This window comes from Perca flavescens, chromosome 22 (assembly GCF_004354835.1).
Source record: "Perca flavescens isolate YP-PL-M2 chromosome 22, PFLA_1.0, whole genome shotgun sequence".
Lineage (NCBI taxonomy): Eukaryota > Metazoa > Chordata > Actinopteri > Perciformes > Percidae > Perca > Perca flavescens.
The window spans coordinates 9,355,003-9,375,163 of NC_041352.1; the positions used below are offsets into that span (position 1 = coordinate 9,355,003).

Below are 20,161 nucleotides of genomic sequence, written 5' to 3' on the forward strand. Positions count from 1 at the left end.
AAACTTGGAATGACATTCCTCATCACATCAGAACACTACAATCCATCACATATTTCAAAAAGGCATACAAACTGTTCCTTCTCAACAGTTACACTTGTACTCACTGATTGTTCATGTATTGTCCAAGTCTTGTTAGCACTGTCTGTATTGTTGTTTTAGTTGTCTAGCCCATGCTAATATCCAGTACATGTGTTTTTGTCTTCATGTGCCGTAAGTGTGTCCTATGATCCATGTCTCTGCAGAACAGGAACCTGCTGGAAACCAGTTTTTAAACTGAGTCAGGCCTGTTTTTTTTAACTGTAACTAAATGTTACTTTTTAGCTTTTTTAGCTACTTGGTAGCATTCTTGCTCAGTGTTTTTTTTTTGTATTTTTATTTCTTTGTGTTATTTCTGTGCAAATCTACCTATCTATCTATAACATCTGAAAAAGACAATATCTACATGAACTTGACACTGACTGTAATTAACTATTTCTTAGCAATATTTGACTTTTTGAAATAAAGCACTGAACGGTTTAGGGCCAAAATACATTTCTGATCTGCTGACATGGAACCATCCAGACCTCTCAGGTCGTCTGGGACAGGTCTGCTTCCTGTCCCCAGAGTCAGAACTAAACAGGGAGAAGCAGCGTTCAGGGTTTAGGCACCACATATCTGGAACATACTCCCGGAAAACTGCAGGTCCGCTGTAACTCTCACTTCTTTTAAATCAAGGCCTTTCTGTTTGATGTTGCCTTTCTTTAAGTAATTGTTCATTTCTTGCACTGCACTGTAACTTGTAATCTTGTATTTCATATCTGTCTTATTCTATTGTAGCTGTTTTTATATTCTTAACCGTTTTAACTGCTCTTTAATGTTTTATGTAAAGCACTTTGAATTGCCTTGTTGCTGATTTGCGCAATACAAATAAAGCTGCCTTGCCTTTTAAAAAAGTATATCTATATAGGCATTAAAAGTCTTTCATATCTTCTTCTGAGACCACTCAGACTTTTGCTGGACTCTCCATTTCTTTCCTCACAGTTACAAAGAAGGAAAAAGATACTGAGTAGAGTGGACAGCTCACTGCCCGCTTGGCCACTGTGTTCTCATTAATTGACGTCGGAATCAAAGCCTGTCTCCAAAATCAGCGGCCAGTGTGTGCAAGTGGTCAATCCTGAACCACAAGGCACCCTCCGGCGTCCCAGAATCCCCTGCTCTAAATCTGTCCACATAAAGGAAGGAGTGTCTCTCAGAGACTGCCGAAACCATTGTGATTACACTTAAGACTAGTGGAGAGGAGGAGGACGAGGGTGGCAGTTTCCTTTGTTATAGACTGTCTCAGGATGAGAGCTGGGCTGATGAAGGACGTGTGTGTTTTTTTTCTCTATTTTACCTTACCGTTGGCAGTGAAAGAGGCTTTGATTGCATCTATGCAATGGTCTGCACAGCTACAAACGTTTGAGCAGGCAAACCATGCATCATATTTAGGTACTTTTAAATGAGAACAGATGTAAACTCAATAAAATGTCTTCCCAACCATTCCTGAATCATTGCTTTCCAGAACATGTATTCTTTTACGCTTTAACATAAAAGGTTGTAGTGATCGGGCTTTTGATGCTTTGAAGTGGCTCTAAATGACTGTAAAGTGTATGGAAGTCAATGGAAAAACCTTTTCTCTAGAAATAAAAAGAGCATTAGTGGATTTCTCTTCTTGTAGTCTATATCGACGACGTTTCATTCCCGGGATTGTTCAGGTTCTGGTGGAAATTCCACCGGATGTGCCTAATTTTCGGCCGAATGTCCGTTAACTTCTACTTTCTTTGTGTTGGCATTCTAAACTGGGGTGGATTTATGAGGACTATGGTTAACTGCTCCTCATATCTGCAGGGTAAATCCAGACAGCTAGCTAGACTATCTGTCCAATCTGAGTTTTCTGTAGCACGACTAAAACAACTTTTGAACGTACATATGTTCCACCAAAACAAGTTCCTTCCCAAGGCTATTTTGCAGAGGCACTGTTGCTCCGTACAGCGCATAGTCGTCCAAGAAGATTGTGATTGGTTTAAAGAAATGCCAGTAAACCAGAACACGTTTTTCTCCCATCCCAGAATGCTGTGTGGACTAGCCAGACCCTCCTCCGCAGCGCTGTGGAGGAAGGTCTGGCAACGCGAGACTACCCTTCTTGTAATGTACGTCCTTGTGTGGAGTTTATTGTTCCATTAAGAAAATATTAAGACTTAAATAGAAGTATATTCTAGGTAATGTCTGCCCTAAAACCCAAAAGCCCGGATTGGATTTTCTGGCTCTACAATCGGACAAGACGGCAGTGAGCCATCAACTTAAATCCAGACTTCTTAACGTCTGCTGGACGATGTCTGAGACTAAATGTCCATATTTGACTACACTCTGAGCCTGATAGGAAATGAACGCACTCTTAGTAACTTGCTGTCTGGTCACTGTCTGACAGTATAAGTGATAAGGTCACGGTCTAGTATACATTTTTTTGTACTGCAGGAGAAAATGCCTGAGAAAACCACCGTCTATGTATACATGCATATACATGAATGAGTGATTCTCTGTCTCCTATGGGATAGCACATGGTTTCAGGGTTCACAGAAAGTTGAACCCGAAGTGCCTGCAGTCATAAAAGTGGTAGCTGTGTAATTTCACGGAGGCATTTACTGGTGACACTGGATCTACACGGCCACACAGATGACTGCGTGAACCTTAGACGACCCTCTGTCACCCCACTGGAGAGAAAAATTATTGATCGTAAAAATTTGCACCTTAACAAGCATGACTCCTAACCTGCCTTGGTAGATTAACAACATCAGATGCCTCTCAGCAGTGTTGGAAACAACACTTATTACAACTACTGTTGATCTGCAATAGTTGCAGTTCCGTTCAGGAAACGGAGATCCTTTAGCTGTAAAGAAAGAAAAATGTTTTTGTGATTCTTTTTTCTTCATTGTTTCAGTCAGGCTTGCTTATTCGACTTCAATTCCTAAATTTGGAGGGTGTAACGGAGATAATTAACCTTTTACCTCCTTTATTGGTAACTGCAACATTATCACTGAAGCTAAAGAGGCACTAATCCAATTTTACACATGAAGTGTGGTTTACACATCTCAAGGAGTATGAAAAGAAAGAGTAATGTCTTCTGCGGCTCTTAAAGCAGCTTTCCCATGTTTGAAATAATAACCCTGATGATGTCATCGGCTTTGGCTTTAAACTTAAATATTTTTTAACAGAAAGCCTGCGTTACAAATTAGAGGTGTGGGGTTTGAAAGAAGTGGGTCTAATCAACTATTGGGTTGCATTATGGGAAATATAGGATCCATCGTTTTCGCAGTATGACTAATAGTAAGGACCAAAAGTTAGGATGTCTCTGCTGCACAGGTTTTGACTATTCTTTTTCTAAATGTTTTCATAAAATTTGTCTCTTTGTGTGTTCGCCAACTTTATAGAAGTGCAATACAACATTTTTCATTCGCTCCACTACTTGACACTGATAATAACAAAACTTCTATGTCCTGCTCTAATACGGAATACATTTGCCTTCAAGACAAGTTTCTCTCACAGTTCTTGATGAGCTGCACTATGTAGTGATTCTGAAAATGGAACATTTAAATATGTTTTTAAAACAATAACCTCTCTAACGTCTCTGTTGGGCAAAGTGAGACGCCTGGTTTCACCATTTTGGGTTGTAAAAAACATTTTTAAAAGGCCTGCGGCTGCAGGGGCCTGTCGTAGTGCACATCGTGAGCGTGACTAACTGAGAAAAGGCTTTGAAAGTCTAGCACGGGAAAAAAAACTTTTGTTAAAACTTTCTGGTATCTTATTGCAAGAGCTGATTGAGAAAAAAAAACTTTCTATTTACATGTAAATGTTTGTGGAGGCAATCTACAAATCTGTAGACATCAATATACTTTTAAAGACAGAAAATAAGCAAGCAGGAATAATCACATACAAGGTTTTGACAGACTAATCTTCAGAGATGTGGCATGAATGATGAATGAAACTCTTCTCTTTGCCTTATTTTCCCTTTAGGAGACCAACAGGTTCCAAGTAAGATTACATTTCAACAGTAAACAGTACCAGTCAAAAGTTTGGACATGCATTCAAGTGAATAAGAAAACATGTCCATACTTTTGACTGTTACTGTAAATGCAGCTTTTGCTTTAGGACTGCTCCCTGTGAGTCGATTAGTTGACTATTCGGAGGTTTTGGTCTTAGTTGATTCATTTTTGTATGCTTCTTTCATGCTGACTTATGACTTATTTCCAAGAAAATTCTGAGCACATCTCCGGTAAACACAAGATTTTAAGTGGTGCTTTTGCACGATTATAGAAACTAGAGAAACTCAGTTTTACACACCTGTTGATTAAATCAACTAATCGATTAGTCGACAAAATCGTACGAGTGATAGTCGACTAAGAATCTCTTTAGTCGAAGACAGCCCTGTTTCGCTTTATAGGAAACTCCCCCAAACCAACCCCTAAACCTCTCCTGTGGACCTCGGGGGCTGGGAGACTGCTGAGATCTCCGCTATAATGACTTGGCATCGACTTGACTCTGCTCTTCCAAAACAATCAAGTGGGTCAAGCTGTGCAGGCCAGCTACCTACAGCATGAGGTAACCAGGTGGACAATCAATCGTATAATCAAGGGGAAAAAAAGAAGAAATTACCCAATGGCAGAAACAAGAAACATAAATTCAAATAAAAACTGAAACCAGAGGAAAGAGCCAGCTGTAAGTCATTCCTATTCAGTCAGCCATCATTCAAACAAGTCTTTAGTCCAATACGTAGACCTTGGCATGCTCCAAAGGGAATATATCAAGCTCTAGAGTAACACAAACATCTCCAATTAGTACTCCAGATCAACGGTTTTACAGTTGGGCGGCTTCATCTACCAGGAGGAAAGAAGGCATTAACTTGATACCTCAGTCTTCTTGGAGAAGATTGGCAAAACACTCACTGAGAATCAAGAAATATTAGGACCACCTGCTCCTCCTGTGAAACACACTTACAGAGTGGATCCAAGTCAAACCAGTGATCCCTTATTGATTTCACTCTACTAAAGACATTTGATTCACTGGCCGAGACGTGGATTATGCAAAAAGGCGAGAAAACATTTATGAGTCATGATATTACTGGTGGTCCTAATGATGGGAACAAAGTGGATTTACAACTGCACTTTCATGTGTTCTGTAACAAATCATCCCTCTGCGTCAGTCTTTCCCTTCCATTCCTCAACACCTTTGGAAAAATGTGAGCTTCTAATCAAGGCCAACAGAGAGAAACATTCATCAAAACCTTTAAACTGATGGAGCCAAAGCCCTCTTCACATCGGTGGTGATGCCCACTTCACACTCCTACTTCATACACTTTACCGTTTTCATTTTTATTTTTGTTTACATATACAGAACTCTAAAATGTGGCTTAAAATTTGGATTACAGACATGTCTGTTTATAGCCTTTGCATGTTGGTTGTTTTTTGAGTTCCATTTGAATGCAAACACTCCTCTCATCTACAGAGCACATACAGTACAGTAGTACTGCCACACCTCATTGTCCTTTTTGCTTATGAGTTAATTATGGAGGCTTACATTTCATTCACAGTATTAATTGGAAAGCTGGCTGTAATAAGCAGAGAGTTTAAACAAGAGGGGGAGCCATGCTGTTAAATGCTAACAGCAATTTACATATGCGGCCCCTGTGGATCGGCCTTCACAGTGTGCTTAGAGACTTATTTGGCACACAACACTAAGGAATGTGGGAGTTATTACCATGAACTAAGCTACAGTTGTCTGAAAATGTATTCATAAGGTTTCTAAAAGCGTATTTAGAAGAGTATCAGTGCAATACTAAAGAAATAATAGCATATTAATAAATCCAGCAAACCAAAATGTTTGGATTTACACTCAGTTGCTGAAAAGCTGCTTACAAACTACAAAACATCCCATCTCAGCAACTCAGGTATTATAAGAAATATGATTTGGAAGTACCTTATGTTTAAAGCGCATAATAAAACACAATAACAACAATAAAAAATAAAGGCAAACAGTTACAAAAAAAGAAAAGAAAATGTTAATTGTAAAGTCAATCCATACATGTGAGCGGGACAATAAACAGTACATGGCCCTAGTATTATACTTGGGGCAGTGCTATGTGTCACAAATACACGTCCAAAGTGTGGACAGCAGAATCATTTTCAGGTTTAGCTTTCACTACAAGACGATCTGTCAGATTGGATGACGTACAACAGGAGAACGGCACGGTAAAAACACAAAGGGATACCTATCGGATGCACATTTCAAGAAACATCAGGTAAACAACATCGAAGCAAAGTTTGATTAGCTATGACAAATTAAAGGAGGAGGGACTGGCATGCTCACACTACAGACATCCTTCTTTAAAAAAGTTATATTGCAAAGTCAATTTGTTAGTGCACCAATGCCCCTAAATTCCATTTCAAACCCACAGATACACTACATGTGTATTAAAGCCAAACTGGCCTTGTATATTTCACTTCCTAAACTAAATAAAAAGGTTGGCTGATGCGGAACATCCTTTTTGTCTCCACAGCAATTCTGAGCAGAAATCCCATGATGCTCATCACTCCATCGGATCAGGCTGCTGCCCTAGGAGTACTAAAGGGTGACAGCAGCTACTGCAGGCACCAACGTGATAGAGACAGAGGCTGTATTTAGACTAACAAAAAAAATGTGATTGATCCCCAGTGGAGAAAATAAAACGTTACACTCTTTGTTTGTTAAAAAGCACTATACACAGGCCTGAAATACACACACATGCTCTGGTCCTACAAATGCAGAGATGTCACAGTGAGTGGGCTACGTCTGCTGGACAGTCGCCCTGAGTGGTTGGGTGGGGGTCGGTGCCTTGCTCAAGAACACCTTTGCAGTGCCCAGGAGGTGAAGTGGCATCTCTCCAGCTAGTCGTCCACACTCCATACTTTGGTCCGTACAGGGACTTGAACCGTCGACCCTCTGGTTCCCAAGCCAACTCTCCACAGACTGAGCTACTGCCTCCCCCGAAGCTATTGGAAGATATTATTATTCCCACAAACAGAGACAGTGTGAACAGTGTAATTTTGGTTAAATACCTTCACAGGTAACAGCTCTGGTTCCAAGATGGATTTATGTATTTGAGTGTAAAGAAAACACTCAGAGAGAGTGATGAGAGAGGACAGCAAGGGGTTTTCCTCCTGGCTCCACAAGCCTCTCACTTAACCATTGAATACTATCTATTTATAGCCCCTTAAAAAAAAAATACAATCACACTCATATAAAGCATCAGATGCACTCATTTTCCACACAGGACATCTGTGTGCTGCCCCAAGGTTTTTCTCTGTTGCTTACCGCATGTTGCCAAGGTCTTCCGCTTACGAGCTTAGACCAAGGATAAAGATGCATTAAGGGACATGTGTACACTTTTTTCTCTTGCATGAGAATGAAAACCAGGCTGAGTTTGTATGCATGTAGGCATGGTGTTTCTTCTTAGTAAAACATCCATTTCTCCCAAACTCCTGCTCAAATGGCCTAAAGTAATCTGGAAAGAGCTCCTTTTAGACATAATAGCTGCTTTAATTATGCACTGGAATACACAGCCACTCGTTTTAAGATAATTGAGGAGAGTCCGGCATATTTCTACAAGCTATAACCACAGTGTCAGATTTTCTCTTCTCTACTAACGTATAGAAAAAAAAAAAAAAAAAAAAAAAAAATACCAAATAATTTACATTACATCCAAGTGAGCCATTTCCACATTATGCACAATATGCAAATACTAAACATGAAGCAGATTAGCAGAACAGCTCCCACTCTCTGTATATTTAGGTAATCCTTGAAGCTCTCTAGCAAGCTCTCTCTCTCTCCACAGGGTGTATTCAAACCTGCAGGCCATTTCCATTGGTCTGATTCAAGGGATGAGTCGTTCTTTGGTTGCATTTATCAGCCGATTACGTTACATGTTGTAGCCGTAAATCTCATGCAGGAAAGGACTCGCTTCGGGCATATATTGTTGGTTTGAAAATATAATATGAAACTACCCTTCAACAAGATCTGACAAGTCTGTTTGGCCTGTAACGATTGATTGCTGTGCTCTCACACCGCTACGAAATCCAAGCATGGGGTAAAACAGCTCCAGGGTTAATAATGACTCTTCAAAACAAACAAAATGTGAAAATGCCCCGGGTTTGTTTTGATATGACAGACTCGTCACTTACCTTGAATACGAACATTTCTCTCCTCAGTATGGCCAGGGTGTTGAAGCCTCCATCGCAGATGTGGGGTTTAGCGTTGGGGTGGGACGGCCTATCTCCTGGGGGCAGCCTCGGAGGTCGTGTCTGCCTGTCTGGCTTGCGGGGGTCTGATGGCGGATGGGAGCGAGGAAGGGGCGCCGTTGGCAAAGGCTTGGTTGGCTGGGGAAGCTTATCAGGAGGCCCTGGAGGCAGTCAGAGAAAAATATCTCACTTGTCGTGATACATAGAACTGCAACACGTACCATTTGCAACCAGAGATGTCTGGGGGCAAGTGGTTTCATTTAGACCACAACTTGTCATATATATATATATATACTGTAAACACATTGCAATGGATGCAGCTAAGTGCATATGAAAGATATTAAATGTGAATCTGAGTTTTTCACAAGTTAAAACTCTCCTGTAAACTGTAAACAAATCTATTAAAGGAATAGTTTGACATTTTGGGAAATACGCTGTGACATCACAAGGGGACGTGTGGTAGAGGGACGCTATGTTCCTTTACAGGAGTGGCTACCCCATGACAAGATGGCCACCACCTGAACTACAGGTCCCAGAATGCACCGCACGGGGGCAAATGCCTCGGTCCCTTGATTAAAGCAGGTGCTCAGGCAATGAGAGAGAAAAAGAAAGCAGAGGCAGAGAGCAAAAAGGAGTTTTTGTAGAGAGACCAACATCATAAAAATAACCTAAATTTCCAGGACTTTCCAGTGAAGATATTTGGTTTGCGTTGGACTATTTTCTGAAAAAGACTGCTCTAAAATGAAAACCTCTGTTTGCTTGCAACCGCGTTGTGGCTGTTCTCTGCCCTACACCCCGCCTGCTGCAAAGAAAAACGACATCACAACGCATATTTGCTTTCTTGCTGAGAGTAAGATGATTGATACCACTATCATCTCTGTACGCTAAATATGAAGCTACAACTAGCAGCCGGTTAGCTTAGCTCTGCACAAAGGCTGGAAACGGAAGGAAGCAGCTAGCCTGTTTTGTCCAATGGTAACAAAATCCGATTTCGAGCATCGCTAAAGATCACTGAATAACACATGACGTTGCCAGGCAACCAGTGGTGACTGCTTGCCTACCAGAGTGACGACAAGACTCCAGGAAGTCACTGCGACTGGCCAAAGAATTGTCAGGACCATACAAATTAAGCAAACAAGACGTCACATGTGAATTAGTTAACTTTAGAACTTTAGAGGTAGTTGGAGGATGGTGCTACCCTAGGACAGACCCAGGTTAGCAGTTTCCCCCAGTCTTTATTCTTTTCAAACTATTCAATCAAATGAAGCAAGGGTATATCAGGCAAAGTAGAAAACTAATTTAGGACAGAGATAATAATTGTAGACTGACTCTCTTCTCCAGCTCTTCTGAACACATTAGCCCTGAGCAGGAAAACTAGTTTATATGTACAAGAGTTTTTAGATATTTAGGGTTGTAAACATGCATGCAAATTTAGTGTGAACCACTTTCATTATTACTGTGCCATTTACAGCCAACGAGCCACCTGAGCTTGCAGGAGAGCCAAATGTTTAAACCAAGCTACATTTATTCACCTGTAACTGTAACTACTCTGGGAAAAGATGAGGTAAGATATGAAGAGGAAATAGCAACAAGGAGTTGAAGACAAAGAAATAACACACGAGAGATAAAGGAGAAGATAGAAAAAGAAGGTGAGGTCATGCAAGTTTAACACTGCCAAGTTTAGCGATTCAGCTCACCAAAGCATAATATGATATGTTAAGATTAATAAAACAGACAAAAAGCATAGGCTACGGAGTAAAAATGTACATACTGTAGAGATAAAAATGTTCTCGCAAACGGGAGGCCCAGACATGCCTTGGCGTCATTTCACATTCATGATTTACATGAGAGAAAGAGGGCGAGAGACGAACAGAGGAAAAACAGAGCGAGGCCAAGCAAGTGGGTTGTGTGTGTCTGAATAATTGAGCACATGACAACCCATGAATAACACACTGTAACTGTGAAAACAAGGATATGAGTTGCAATGTGTTGATTGGGGCCAACGGATGCAGGAATAGATATTAGGGCTGTCCTCGACTAAAGAAATTCTTAGTCGGCTAACACTTTTAGGATTTTGTCGACTAATCGATTTGTTGAATTGACAGAGCTGTGCGCTTTGAGAGGTGGTTAAAACTAGAAAAGCACAATATAAATGTAGTTAATTAACCATCAGTAAAACTGAGTTTCTCCACAATTAATCCTGCAAAAGCACCACTTTAAATCTTCTGTTTACCATAGATGTGCTCATAAGTTTCTTGGAAATGAGTAATTAAGCATGAATAAGCATAAAAAATGACTAAACGACTAAAGAAATCTTAGTCGACTAAAACCAAAACGACCGATTAGTCGACTAATCAACTAAGAGGTGGCAGCCCTAATAGATATGCAATATGAACTCATGAAAAGTATCAATGAGTACTGGTGGCATGTATAAATCATGAGCTTGAAATCTACTGTAAACATTCAGGAGTCATAAATAAATGAATGAATGATTAAATGACTCGGCAAATTGTTTACAAGTCAGTGAATGAAAAGAGGATTAAAAAGGAACTGAATGAATAACCAAGTATTTAACTAAAGGAGTCAATCTATAATTAGCAATTAAACAAAGAAAATGAAGACAAACCACCAAACTAGTTGACACACTAGCTGATCATCAGATAAAGAGGGAACGCTGCTCTGCCAGACATCCACCAGTCCACACAACTGATCAGCAGGTCTACGCGAGAGATTCCATTCACTGACTAAATTAAATCCCCTGAAATACATCCCAGATTAGTGGAGCCAAAGCACTCTGCTGTTATGTAAGTATTGGTAGGGCTCACAGTGAGATGGGCATGTACACAAACTATGACAAGGAAAATTAAACATGGCAGGCATCTGACAGATTTGGGGTCTTTCAGTCTAATTTTATCCACTACTCCACAAATCTTTTCCCCAATGAGCCATATATCTTCAAGTCTTTATGTTAGACCAGTGGCCACCTAAATGCAATCAAGGCCCAAGCCAATCACTGCAGCAGCTCATTTCACTGATTAGTACACTTTAAACCAAAGAGCAGGAAGCTAATCAGTGAGCTTAGCTGGTGAGGTGATTGGCAACTCCTGCGCCTCAACGGTGGAAACCAATAGTCTAGACTGAAAACAAAGGAGTCTGAAGAGCATCTCTGAGTGTCTTTAAAGGGGTAATCCAGCAATTCCATTCCATAAAATCTGGGGGCTCACAAGTTGCATAAAAAAAAAAAAAAAAAAAATCTGATTCGATACAGCAGAAGCTGCGATGTCCTACCTTTAAATCCCTAATATGGGTCAAGATCCCAAAAAAAAACTGGATCCTACAATTCCCATGAATCAACTTAATACATTTGTAGACCCTCCCTGATGAGTGTTAAATATGTAAGCATGTTGATTTGTATACACTAACTACTAAAACAATGTACTATTAGTATAGAATTAATATGTACTACACGCGCCTAAGTGTGTTACATACGTACTCATAAACACATTTATAAATTTGATTTAGTGTACTATTAGATTCTTTACTAATATCTATGCAGCCGAAGTGCCGAATTACAGATTACAGGCCTTTTATATATTTAGGTGCTGAGAGGAAGTTCAGTGTAATTATCAGAATGATGTGATATTTGGAGTGCTGCTTGTGTAAACAGGAAGTACGCCATTTTCTTTTTAAAAAAAACAAACAGAATAATTCCAGAGTTGTCTTTATTATTTATAATTACTTGCAGGCTGCTAAAAGTGAAGTTTCGGCTGTTAATTATCCCTAATAAATTATTATGGCTTTGTAAAAAGGAATCTGAGGAATATATGCAACCAGCAGCCATTTCTAATCTTACTAGGACCTTAAGGTAAGAAACAGCTGGATGTCCAAAAGTGTAACAGAGAATTGATCCTCCACATCAAGCTCATCCTACTCCTGTCAGACATGTTCTTCCCACAATTCCTGCCTGGCTCCCACTGACTGTAAATCAAAGCCCTAAATTCAACACCTCATTCCCATTTACACTCCTACACCACCTTCCTTTGTAAATCTCTTACTCCTTGGCTTACTCACCTCACCCATAATTCTCTTCACATTCCACTATACGTCTCTTTATTGGAAACCCATTCACATCTGGTGTTATTCAACCTTGACGTCGCCACCCTCTAATTCAACTTAACTGTCCCTGTTTAGCCTCCACATCGCTGTTGCCACGAGGAAGAAAAGGAGGCCAACTACTGATGGGGAAAAAAATAGACTGAGACGAGCTGCCATCACTTGTCCTGCCCTTCAACTCTTGGTACAACAGAGAGGAGGAGGGAGGGGCGGCAGCGGAGAGGAGTTAAAGAGAGAGGGATGAGGAGAGATTTGATCGCTTGCCCAGGTCTGTCACTCCCAGAGGGACGAGCCCTGACCATGTAAGCAGATGGCAGGTTCTTTTGTGTGTGTGTGTGTGTGTGTGTGTGTGTGTGTGTGTGTGTGTAGCCATTCATGTGACAGACCGTAGTTATCTCAGCGGAGTGTGACTGGTTTACAGCCTCGACAGCTGTATGGGACAATACGGTCACTTCCCACCAAGTTGTTTTTGAACCTGGGTGTCAAACTATCTAAAAACGATGGGTTCCTCCACAACATATTACATTGAAAAAAAAAAAAAAAAAAAAAAAAGCACGTCTAAAATTGAGGTTTTAGCAACATCCGCCCTGATGTAACACTAATACAACTCAGAGAGTGTCAAAATGAAGAGTACACTGATGCTTACATAAATCTGTTACCGTCAAATTGAATTTCACACTTCTTATACACCGGCCCCCAGAGCTACATCAGCTTTATGAGTAGACAAAGCACTGCAATCAGCATCTGACTGCTCCAAATGTGTGTCAATAAGGCTACGTTCAGACTGCAGGCCAAAGTGGCCCAAATCCGAAATCTAGCCCAGATCTGATTTTTTCAGATCAGATTCAGGCCACTTCCACATGTGGTCCTGAATCCGACCCAGATCTGATTTTTTTCAATGCGACCGCAGTGTGAACAGCCAAGGCGGATTTGATGTGACTTTTACCTCAAAAACCCTCGCTGCGCCCACTCTCCCCGCGGGGAGGGGCGGGGCCCCCTGCTTCCAGTGCGGCTGTTAACCGGGGCGGACTGTCCTCATTGTTACCCAACCGCGCGTCGCATCGCCAGGGCGGGGATCGGCTCACGTAAAAAGTTGATGTAAGCAAAAATAAAAGCTGAATAATAAATAAAAATGCTGACTTCCTCCATAACCTCCCTAACTTTAGCGCAACAGCGTGCTGCGTCTGATGTCATTGTTATTGTTCTTTTGCGCATGCGGGTCAGTTCAAAACCGCAAACAGTTCACACTGGAATCTGATATAGGCCACATTTTAAAAGGTAATGTGAACAGCCAAACAAAAAATTGGATCTGAGCAAAAAAACAGAATCAGGCATTAAGACTTGCGGTGTGAACGTAGCCTAAGAAAATGTGTAGGTGCTCTGAAGAAAGAGCGTTTGCCTCCTTTGATCTTAAATTGAAGTTTTGATCTCACATTTGTGCTTTATCTGGTTATCAAAGTGATCTTGTGCTATAACTGGGTTAGAAAAACAGAAAATACATTATTCCAATTATGATTACAAATGTCAGGCTTGCACACACCAAATAAAATGTTTGGTATGAAATCAATTTATTTCAATTGAATCACAACGATTGGTGGATTTGCTTGCAGGGGCAGATTAAATCGAAGGTTTTATTTTGGTTAAAGTTCAACTGTGGTGAACTTAAATAAGACCTTAACTGGACGGATAGGTAATCTGTACATCTAAATGAAGCCAGGAGGCTTACCATAAATCTTCTGGATGCCCAGCAGGTCGTCCATGGGCAGTTTGAAGTTGTCAGTGTCCATGTACTGGTAGAAAGGAGCCATGATGGCCGTGGGGTCGTTGGAGTGTTCGAGGCCCAGCGCGTGGCCGAGCTCGTGGACCGCCACCAGGAACAAATCGTTACCTAGAAACAGAAAGGGAGAGGAGGGACAGAGAAAACGAGAGAGCGGTCGGTTATTGCTTTGCTCCACTGTAAATGAGTTTGTAGCACTTTATATATCGCTCACAAGTAGCACCTGTTCTGGTTGGCAGTGCCAGTGTGGTTCCTTCAAAATAAAGTTTTGTACTGCCTGATTAAAATAAACAGGGAAACGTTTCGGGTTAGTTCATGGTTTGACAATAAAATGTGCCGTCCTCGCTATAATATGTTTCCAAACATATGTGAATGTGTGTCTGTGAGCATAGCTAATCCACGATTTACGCACCTCATGAGTGGATTATGGAGCGAGCCACAGACACTTATGGGAAATATTACACAGGCTTATACATGTACACATTCATATATGCACACACACAGACACACGGACACACACACACAGAGCACAGAAAATCCAGCGCTCTGTAATTAGTCTGGAGCTGTGGTAAGCCGATGACTACACTTGGTTGACCTTTTGACGCCGAAGCCCTCTGTGGCTGACAGCCAAGCACCAACCCAATCCCAACTGTATTAGCCTTGGATATTTGGGATTTAAAGCCGCCCCTCCGTGTCCCATTCAAGTTCTTCAATTTACATCACTGGCAACCAAAACAACAACAAAAACCACTCCTCCTCTCTGATGTTTCGCCAATTTGTCGGATCCAACTCATAGAGAAACTCATCATCATTGTTGAGAAACACATGGGTATACAATTAGGGTTAGACTGCTATGTATTATGTATAATTTATAATAGTACACTGGCTGTCTGTGGGAAGCTATTAATGTGATTCCAAGGATGTCTCAGAATAAATGTACACTTTCATGAATAAAACGTTATGGAAAACTGTGAAGGCATTAAAATCACAAAGACACTCAACCGTGGTAAAAAAAACTAAATAGGGCTTTTTCCAATAGGAATTTTGAATTGAACTGGTCAAATGTTTTGAACAATATCTAAAAATCCTCTATTTCAAGGTTTGTTCCTCCGATGCTCTCCCCGCTGCCATCTCTCTTCAGTTTTACCTTTCCCTCGCTTTCTTATCACACTGAGAGACTCAACGGGAATGAAATAGAGCATCACTTATTCATTGCAATTCCTACTAGCGTGAGGCACTTATCTGCTGCAAATCTGTCACATGAATAAAGCATCAACAGATAAAAACAGTGATCCAGATCACTTCTTAGCAGGTACAGTAAAATGCTTAGGATTTACGGGCCAGACTACCACAGAGAAATGGCCTATTTTGATATTTGACTGTATAAATGACAGCAAGTCTTTAATAAGGTTGATGTAAAGGACTTCATTGCACGGGTGTAAAAGGACAGACGGACTGAAAAAGCACTACTCTTCAGCCAAAGTCTTCCAATGAAAGTAGATGGCTAGTAAAAGTACAGAAACTGAGGCAAAATGTATGCATGCTTGTAATACTGAAGGGTCTGGCGATAAGAGTTTATAGCAAATAAAGAGAGGTGCAGAAGAGAAGGGAGATTAAGGGAAGAGAGAAAGGGCTCAGTGAATTAGCAATCACTTCTGGAGGAAACAGGGTCACCCCATCTTCAGGCCATTTCCTATGGTGGCAGAGGGAGCAGAGGACTAACAGTGTGCAATGAAGCAGTTTTAAACATCAAAATAGCATTGTCAAATTAATTGTGGTACAGAAGCTAGTGCAATTATTGTACAGAAATGTGATAACTGGTAGATTTTATCTATCGCGATGTTAAAATGCGATTTCCTAATCGCAAAGGCTGCGATTTGAGATGGCTGCGATCTGAGATGATTTTTAGGGGTGCAATAAAGTCCTTATTGTCATAATGTGAGATCGTTTAGTGCTCAAAGTAGTGGCGGTTTTTGGCACGGGCAAACCGGGCAGCCACTTAACTTAAAAAAATATATAAATAATCCTCTGTGCCGCGAAGCGTTTTTCTGTTTTCTATCATTTCACTGTGTGGGGAATTGGCAGATCAGCGCCCCCAGCAGCTGCAGGCGCCCTGCTTGCTGAGAGAGGTCAGCACCCCCTACTTTCACAATGAAATGGACTAGTCCGTCCCACAGTGCGCCGCCAAAGATAAACGGTGACAGGAGAAATGGGAAGTACACAGAGACGGAGAAAGACGAGTCTAAACCTTTGTGTTATGTCAATGGTCTAAACGCCAAAATGAAAAAAAGTTACCCAAGCGGCTCAAATAAAAGAAAAAAGCGAAAAGACATGTTTTCGGGAGTAGCAGGACCTTCATCAGCTCTACTTTGGTAGCCTACACAACGCATTCTCTGTTGATTAGTTGATTACATTTGCCTTCTGGTTGACAGCACAAAGGAGCGAGGAGAATAGAGAGAGAGAAGGGCAGAGAGAGCAAGATAAACAAGGTGAGAAAATGGCTAGGTAGCCTATAAGACATGTATATAGTAGGACTACTGTGTTTTATTTTCTATTTTATTTGAAGATTATTTTCTAGTTGATTACAAAATGTTTTGTATGTGATTGTCAGTGATATGACGGAGGGAAGGAGATAGAGGGAGAGAGGAGGATGGGGAGAGAGAGAGAAGGATGGAGAGAGAGTGGACAAAGAGAGGGACCTGGAAGAACCAGGTGAGAAAGTGGACATATATTATACGGGCAAAAACACTTAAAACATTCCATTCACATTATATTTACATATGCATTTCATGGAGGACTAGGCTCTTAAGAAAAAGATGTTGTTTTTTCCCCATCTGGTTCAGAGGCATTATTAGATTAGATGAAAAAGTTGAAAATCAACAGCAGAAAAAAAACATGAATAATCTTGTCTAAAAATATGTTAAGGCTTATTTTACCATTCAAGGTATGTGCAGGGGTGTAGCTCCAAATTCTGGGCCCTGTGAAAGGCATTTTCTATGGGCCCCTCCCTGCAGCCAAAGCTATGAATTCTAGCATATTTTTGGGCCTTCCTCACATGAGGGCCCTGGGCACTCCCCCGTCCAACACCCCTGGGTATGTGTGCTGCAATAATCATGCTTTGTAGTTTCCATCTTTTTTCACAGCAGATGCCTTGAATCTGTTGATAGTTTGTCATAATTGCATATCTCAATCTGTCTATTTCTTTCCCCAAAACTCACAAGAAGTCATGATTTAAGGGTTTTAAAAAAAAAAAAAAAAAAAATCTTACGGGAGCATGCCCCCAAACCCCCCTAGCTTAACTGCTATCAACTTTTCATTAGGGGCTGAGCACCCCCAAAGGTCAGATCCTAGAATCGCCCCTGGGCTGAGTTATAGATGTAATGGGAGTAAATGGAGGCTTTCAACACTTCTGCATTAGACTTCAATACATTACAGTAAATATAACCGATAAACTACACATCAGTCGGGGTGTTCAAATGGATCATTGCATCGATGCATCGCATTTCGGACGTGGATGATTCTGCATCGATGCAGTGACAGACCATAATTGATTATTGCCTAATGATGTTGCTTGTTCATTTTTCTTGCTTGTTGCTTGTGCCTTTTTAGAACAGATGCAAAAAAATGGGAATTCATATATCATTATTCATATATCATATATATCATATTCATATATCTGACTGCTTGAATTTGTTGATGAAAACCATGTGTAGCAATATATAATACATTTCCTTAAATGTATCCAATCATATCGAATCATTGCCAGGATAATCGTAGTCAAATTGAATCGTGAGATCAGTGAAGACTCACACCTCTACACATCACAACATCAGTGTGTGTGAGTTTCTAGTGTATACATATAAAAGGCCTCCATAGTTTTAATGCATTATACAACTCATAACTCTGAACTGTACATGTCATCATAGTGAGCTTACACAGTTTATCAGTGTGTTTGGAATGTGAATGGTGTTCATTCTGCTGTGTTATGCTGTAATCACAAATGGACTGCCATAGATTTTAATGCATAACTAATAATACCTTTAATGAATGTTATCAATAAGATAAATCATAGCACCCATCTACAAATAAATATGCATTATTTGGGATATAAATCGTTTTGGTATCATTAAACCATAGAAGCCAAATATATATATTTTTTTTAAAGAAATAAGTCATTAAATATGCAGACAAATGCAGTAGGAGTACATGAGAGCTGAACCAGTGCAGGTCCTGCTACAACAAATGCTCTGGTCACATCAGCTGCACGAGGAAAGTGATGGACTTTCCGTCCGTTTTGTTCTTTCCCTCAATCTTGAGTCAGCCTTTCTGCCTCCGAGGGCCATATAATGTTAGTGTTGTCACTTTACTTCTGTTGGTTATGTAAGTCACGCTGTGGTGGACAGGGACGTCCTGTGCGACCCCGGGGCCACAAACAAAGCTGAGGTGGTTTATACTGCCTGGCTAATTATCAGCTGGATGGACGTGTATCCAGAGCCTACACAGGGGATGGTAGAGAGTGGAGAGAGACGGTATGAGGTAGAGGTGTAATGATGCATCCATCTGGATCGATGCATCGATTCAATCCTTAATAATCCAATATTATCGATACAAAGTTTAAAATATCAATACATATTGTCATCTTCAGGATGTGCCTTTATTTTGAAATTCCCACTCAATTTTTGTTCTTTTTATTAAACACGGTAGTTTGTTTTTAATTTGAACATCTGAAAGAGCTTAGTAATGAAATTGTCAAATCACATTTCAGTTGCTTTTTGTAAATATATACAGTATAAATGGAACTGATTGTGTTAAACAGGCTCATGGTATCGTCACGTATCGGTCGCAGGCCCCTGAATTGAATTGAATCGATGTGGCATCGTATCCAACTTTGTGACATCGGCAAATATTGTATTGCTGATTTACATCCCTAGTATGAGGCAGACAGCGAAGGATGAAAGAGACAAAGAGATAACGCGAGGGAATAGTGTACAAGAGGAGAAAAGAAGCAAGATGAAGGCGAGAGACAAAGTTACGGGAGGGAGGAAGAGGTGAGTGGGAGACAAGGACACAAAAGAGAAGATAAATAAAGAGATAAAAAAGGCGAGGTAAAATTAAAAGAAAGGGCGTTTGGAGTGATACAATGCATGAAGAAAAAGTGGGGGAAAACACAGGATGATAAAGAGAAGGGGAAAAACTAAGGAGAGGAAAATGATAAGGCTCGGGACTATTTGTTATCTTGTGATATGTTCCAATGTTCCTGCATTCACAACCGATGGAGATGATAAATTACACAACTGTAACCTTTGACCCTGGCATTTGTAACATCACCTTCCTGCCAGTGAAAGAGGGCAGGATACAGTTGAAGAAAACAATGCCAGGAGATGAAATACAATACTAAGCTGCGCAGGGCTTGTGTGATGACCCACTTGAGGGCAACACTTTTTTTGTAAGTGGGAGAAAAAGTCCTACACTTTTAGCATACTATCACTCATCATTCTCATCTATGCCACGTGTAGGGCTGGGCGATATGGAGAAAATCAAATATCATGATAATTTTGACCAAATACATCGATATCGATACTGCAACGATATTGTAGTGTTGACTATTGGTGCTTTCACAAAATATTTTCAACAATGAGATTTTCTATAAATAATCATCAGTAATGTGGATATAATGACTAAGTGGGTAAAGGCAAATAATAGAACAGTTACAACAGTCTGGTAAGTTCAGAAAATGACATCACTGTACTGTAACGCAGCCTTTAAAACCAGGAAAAGACAACACTTATGCCATATTACGATATTACGATATCCAAAATCTAAGATGATATCTAGTCTCATATCACGATATCGATATAATATCGATATATTTCCCAGCTCTAGCCATGTGCTGGTTTGAGCAAGAATTTAGCATAATAAGAAGGCATCCAAAGAAACTATTGCATTCATAAAAGCTACATTTGATGTAAAAAAATAAATAAATCCA

General features: G+C 40.4%; 1 protein-coding gene across 1 annotated transcript in view; it reads right to left on the bottom strand.

The window, feature by feature from the left end:
- The window catches only part of mmp16a (matrix metallopeptidase 16a (membrane-inserted)), an 88,223-nt gene that overhangs the window by 16,021 nt on the left and 52,041 nt on the right, over nucleotides 1-20,161 (bottom strand). The window contains exons 5-6 of the mRNA XM_028569781.1: nucleotides 14,125-14,286; nucleotides 8,229-8,446 (exon numbers count right to left, since the gene is read on the bottom strand). Coding sequence (XP_028425582.1) covers nucleotides 8,229-8,446; nucleotides 14,125-14,286 — 380 coding nt within the window. The remainder of the gene's footprint in view (nucleotides 1-8,228; nucleotides 8,447-14,124; nucleotides 14,287-20,161) is intronic.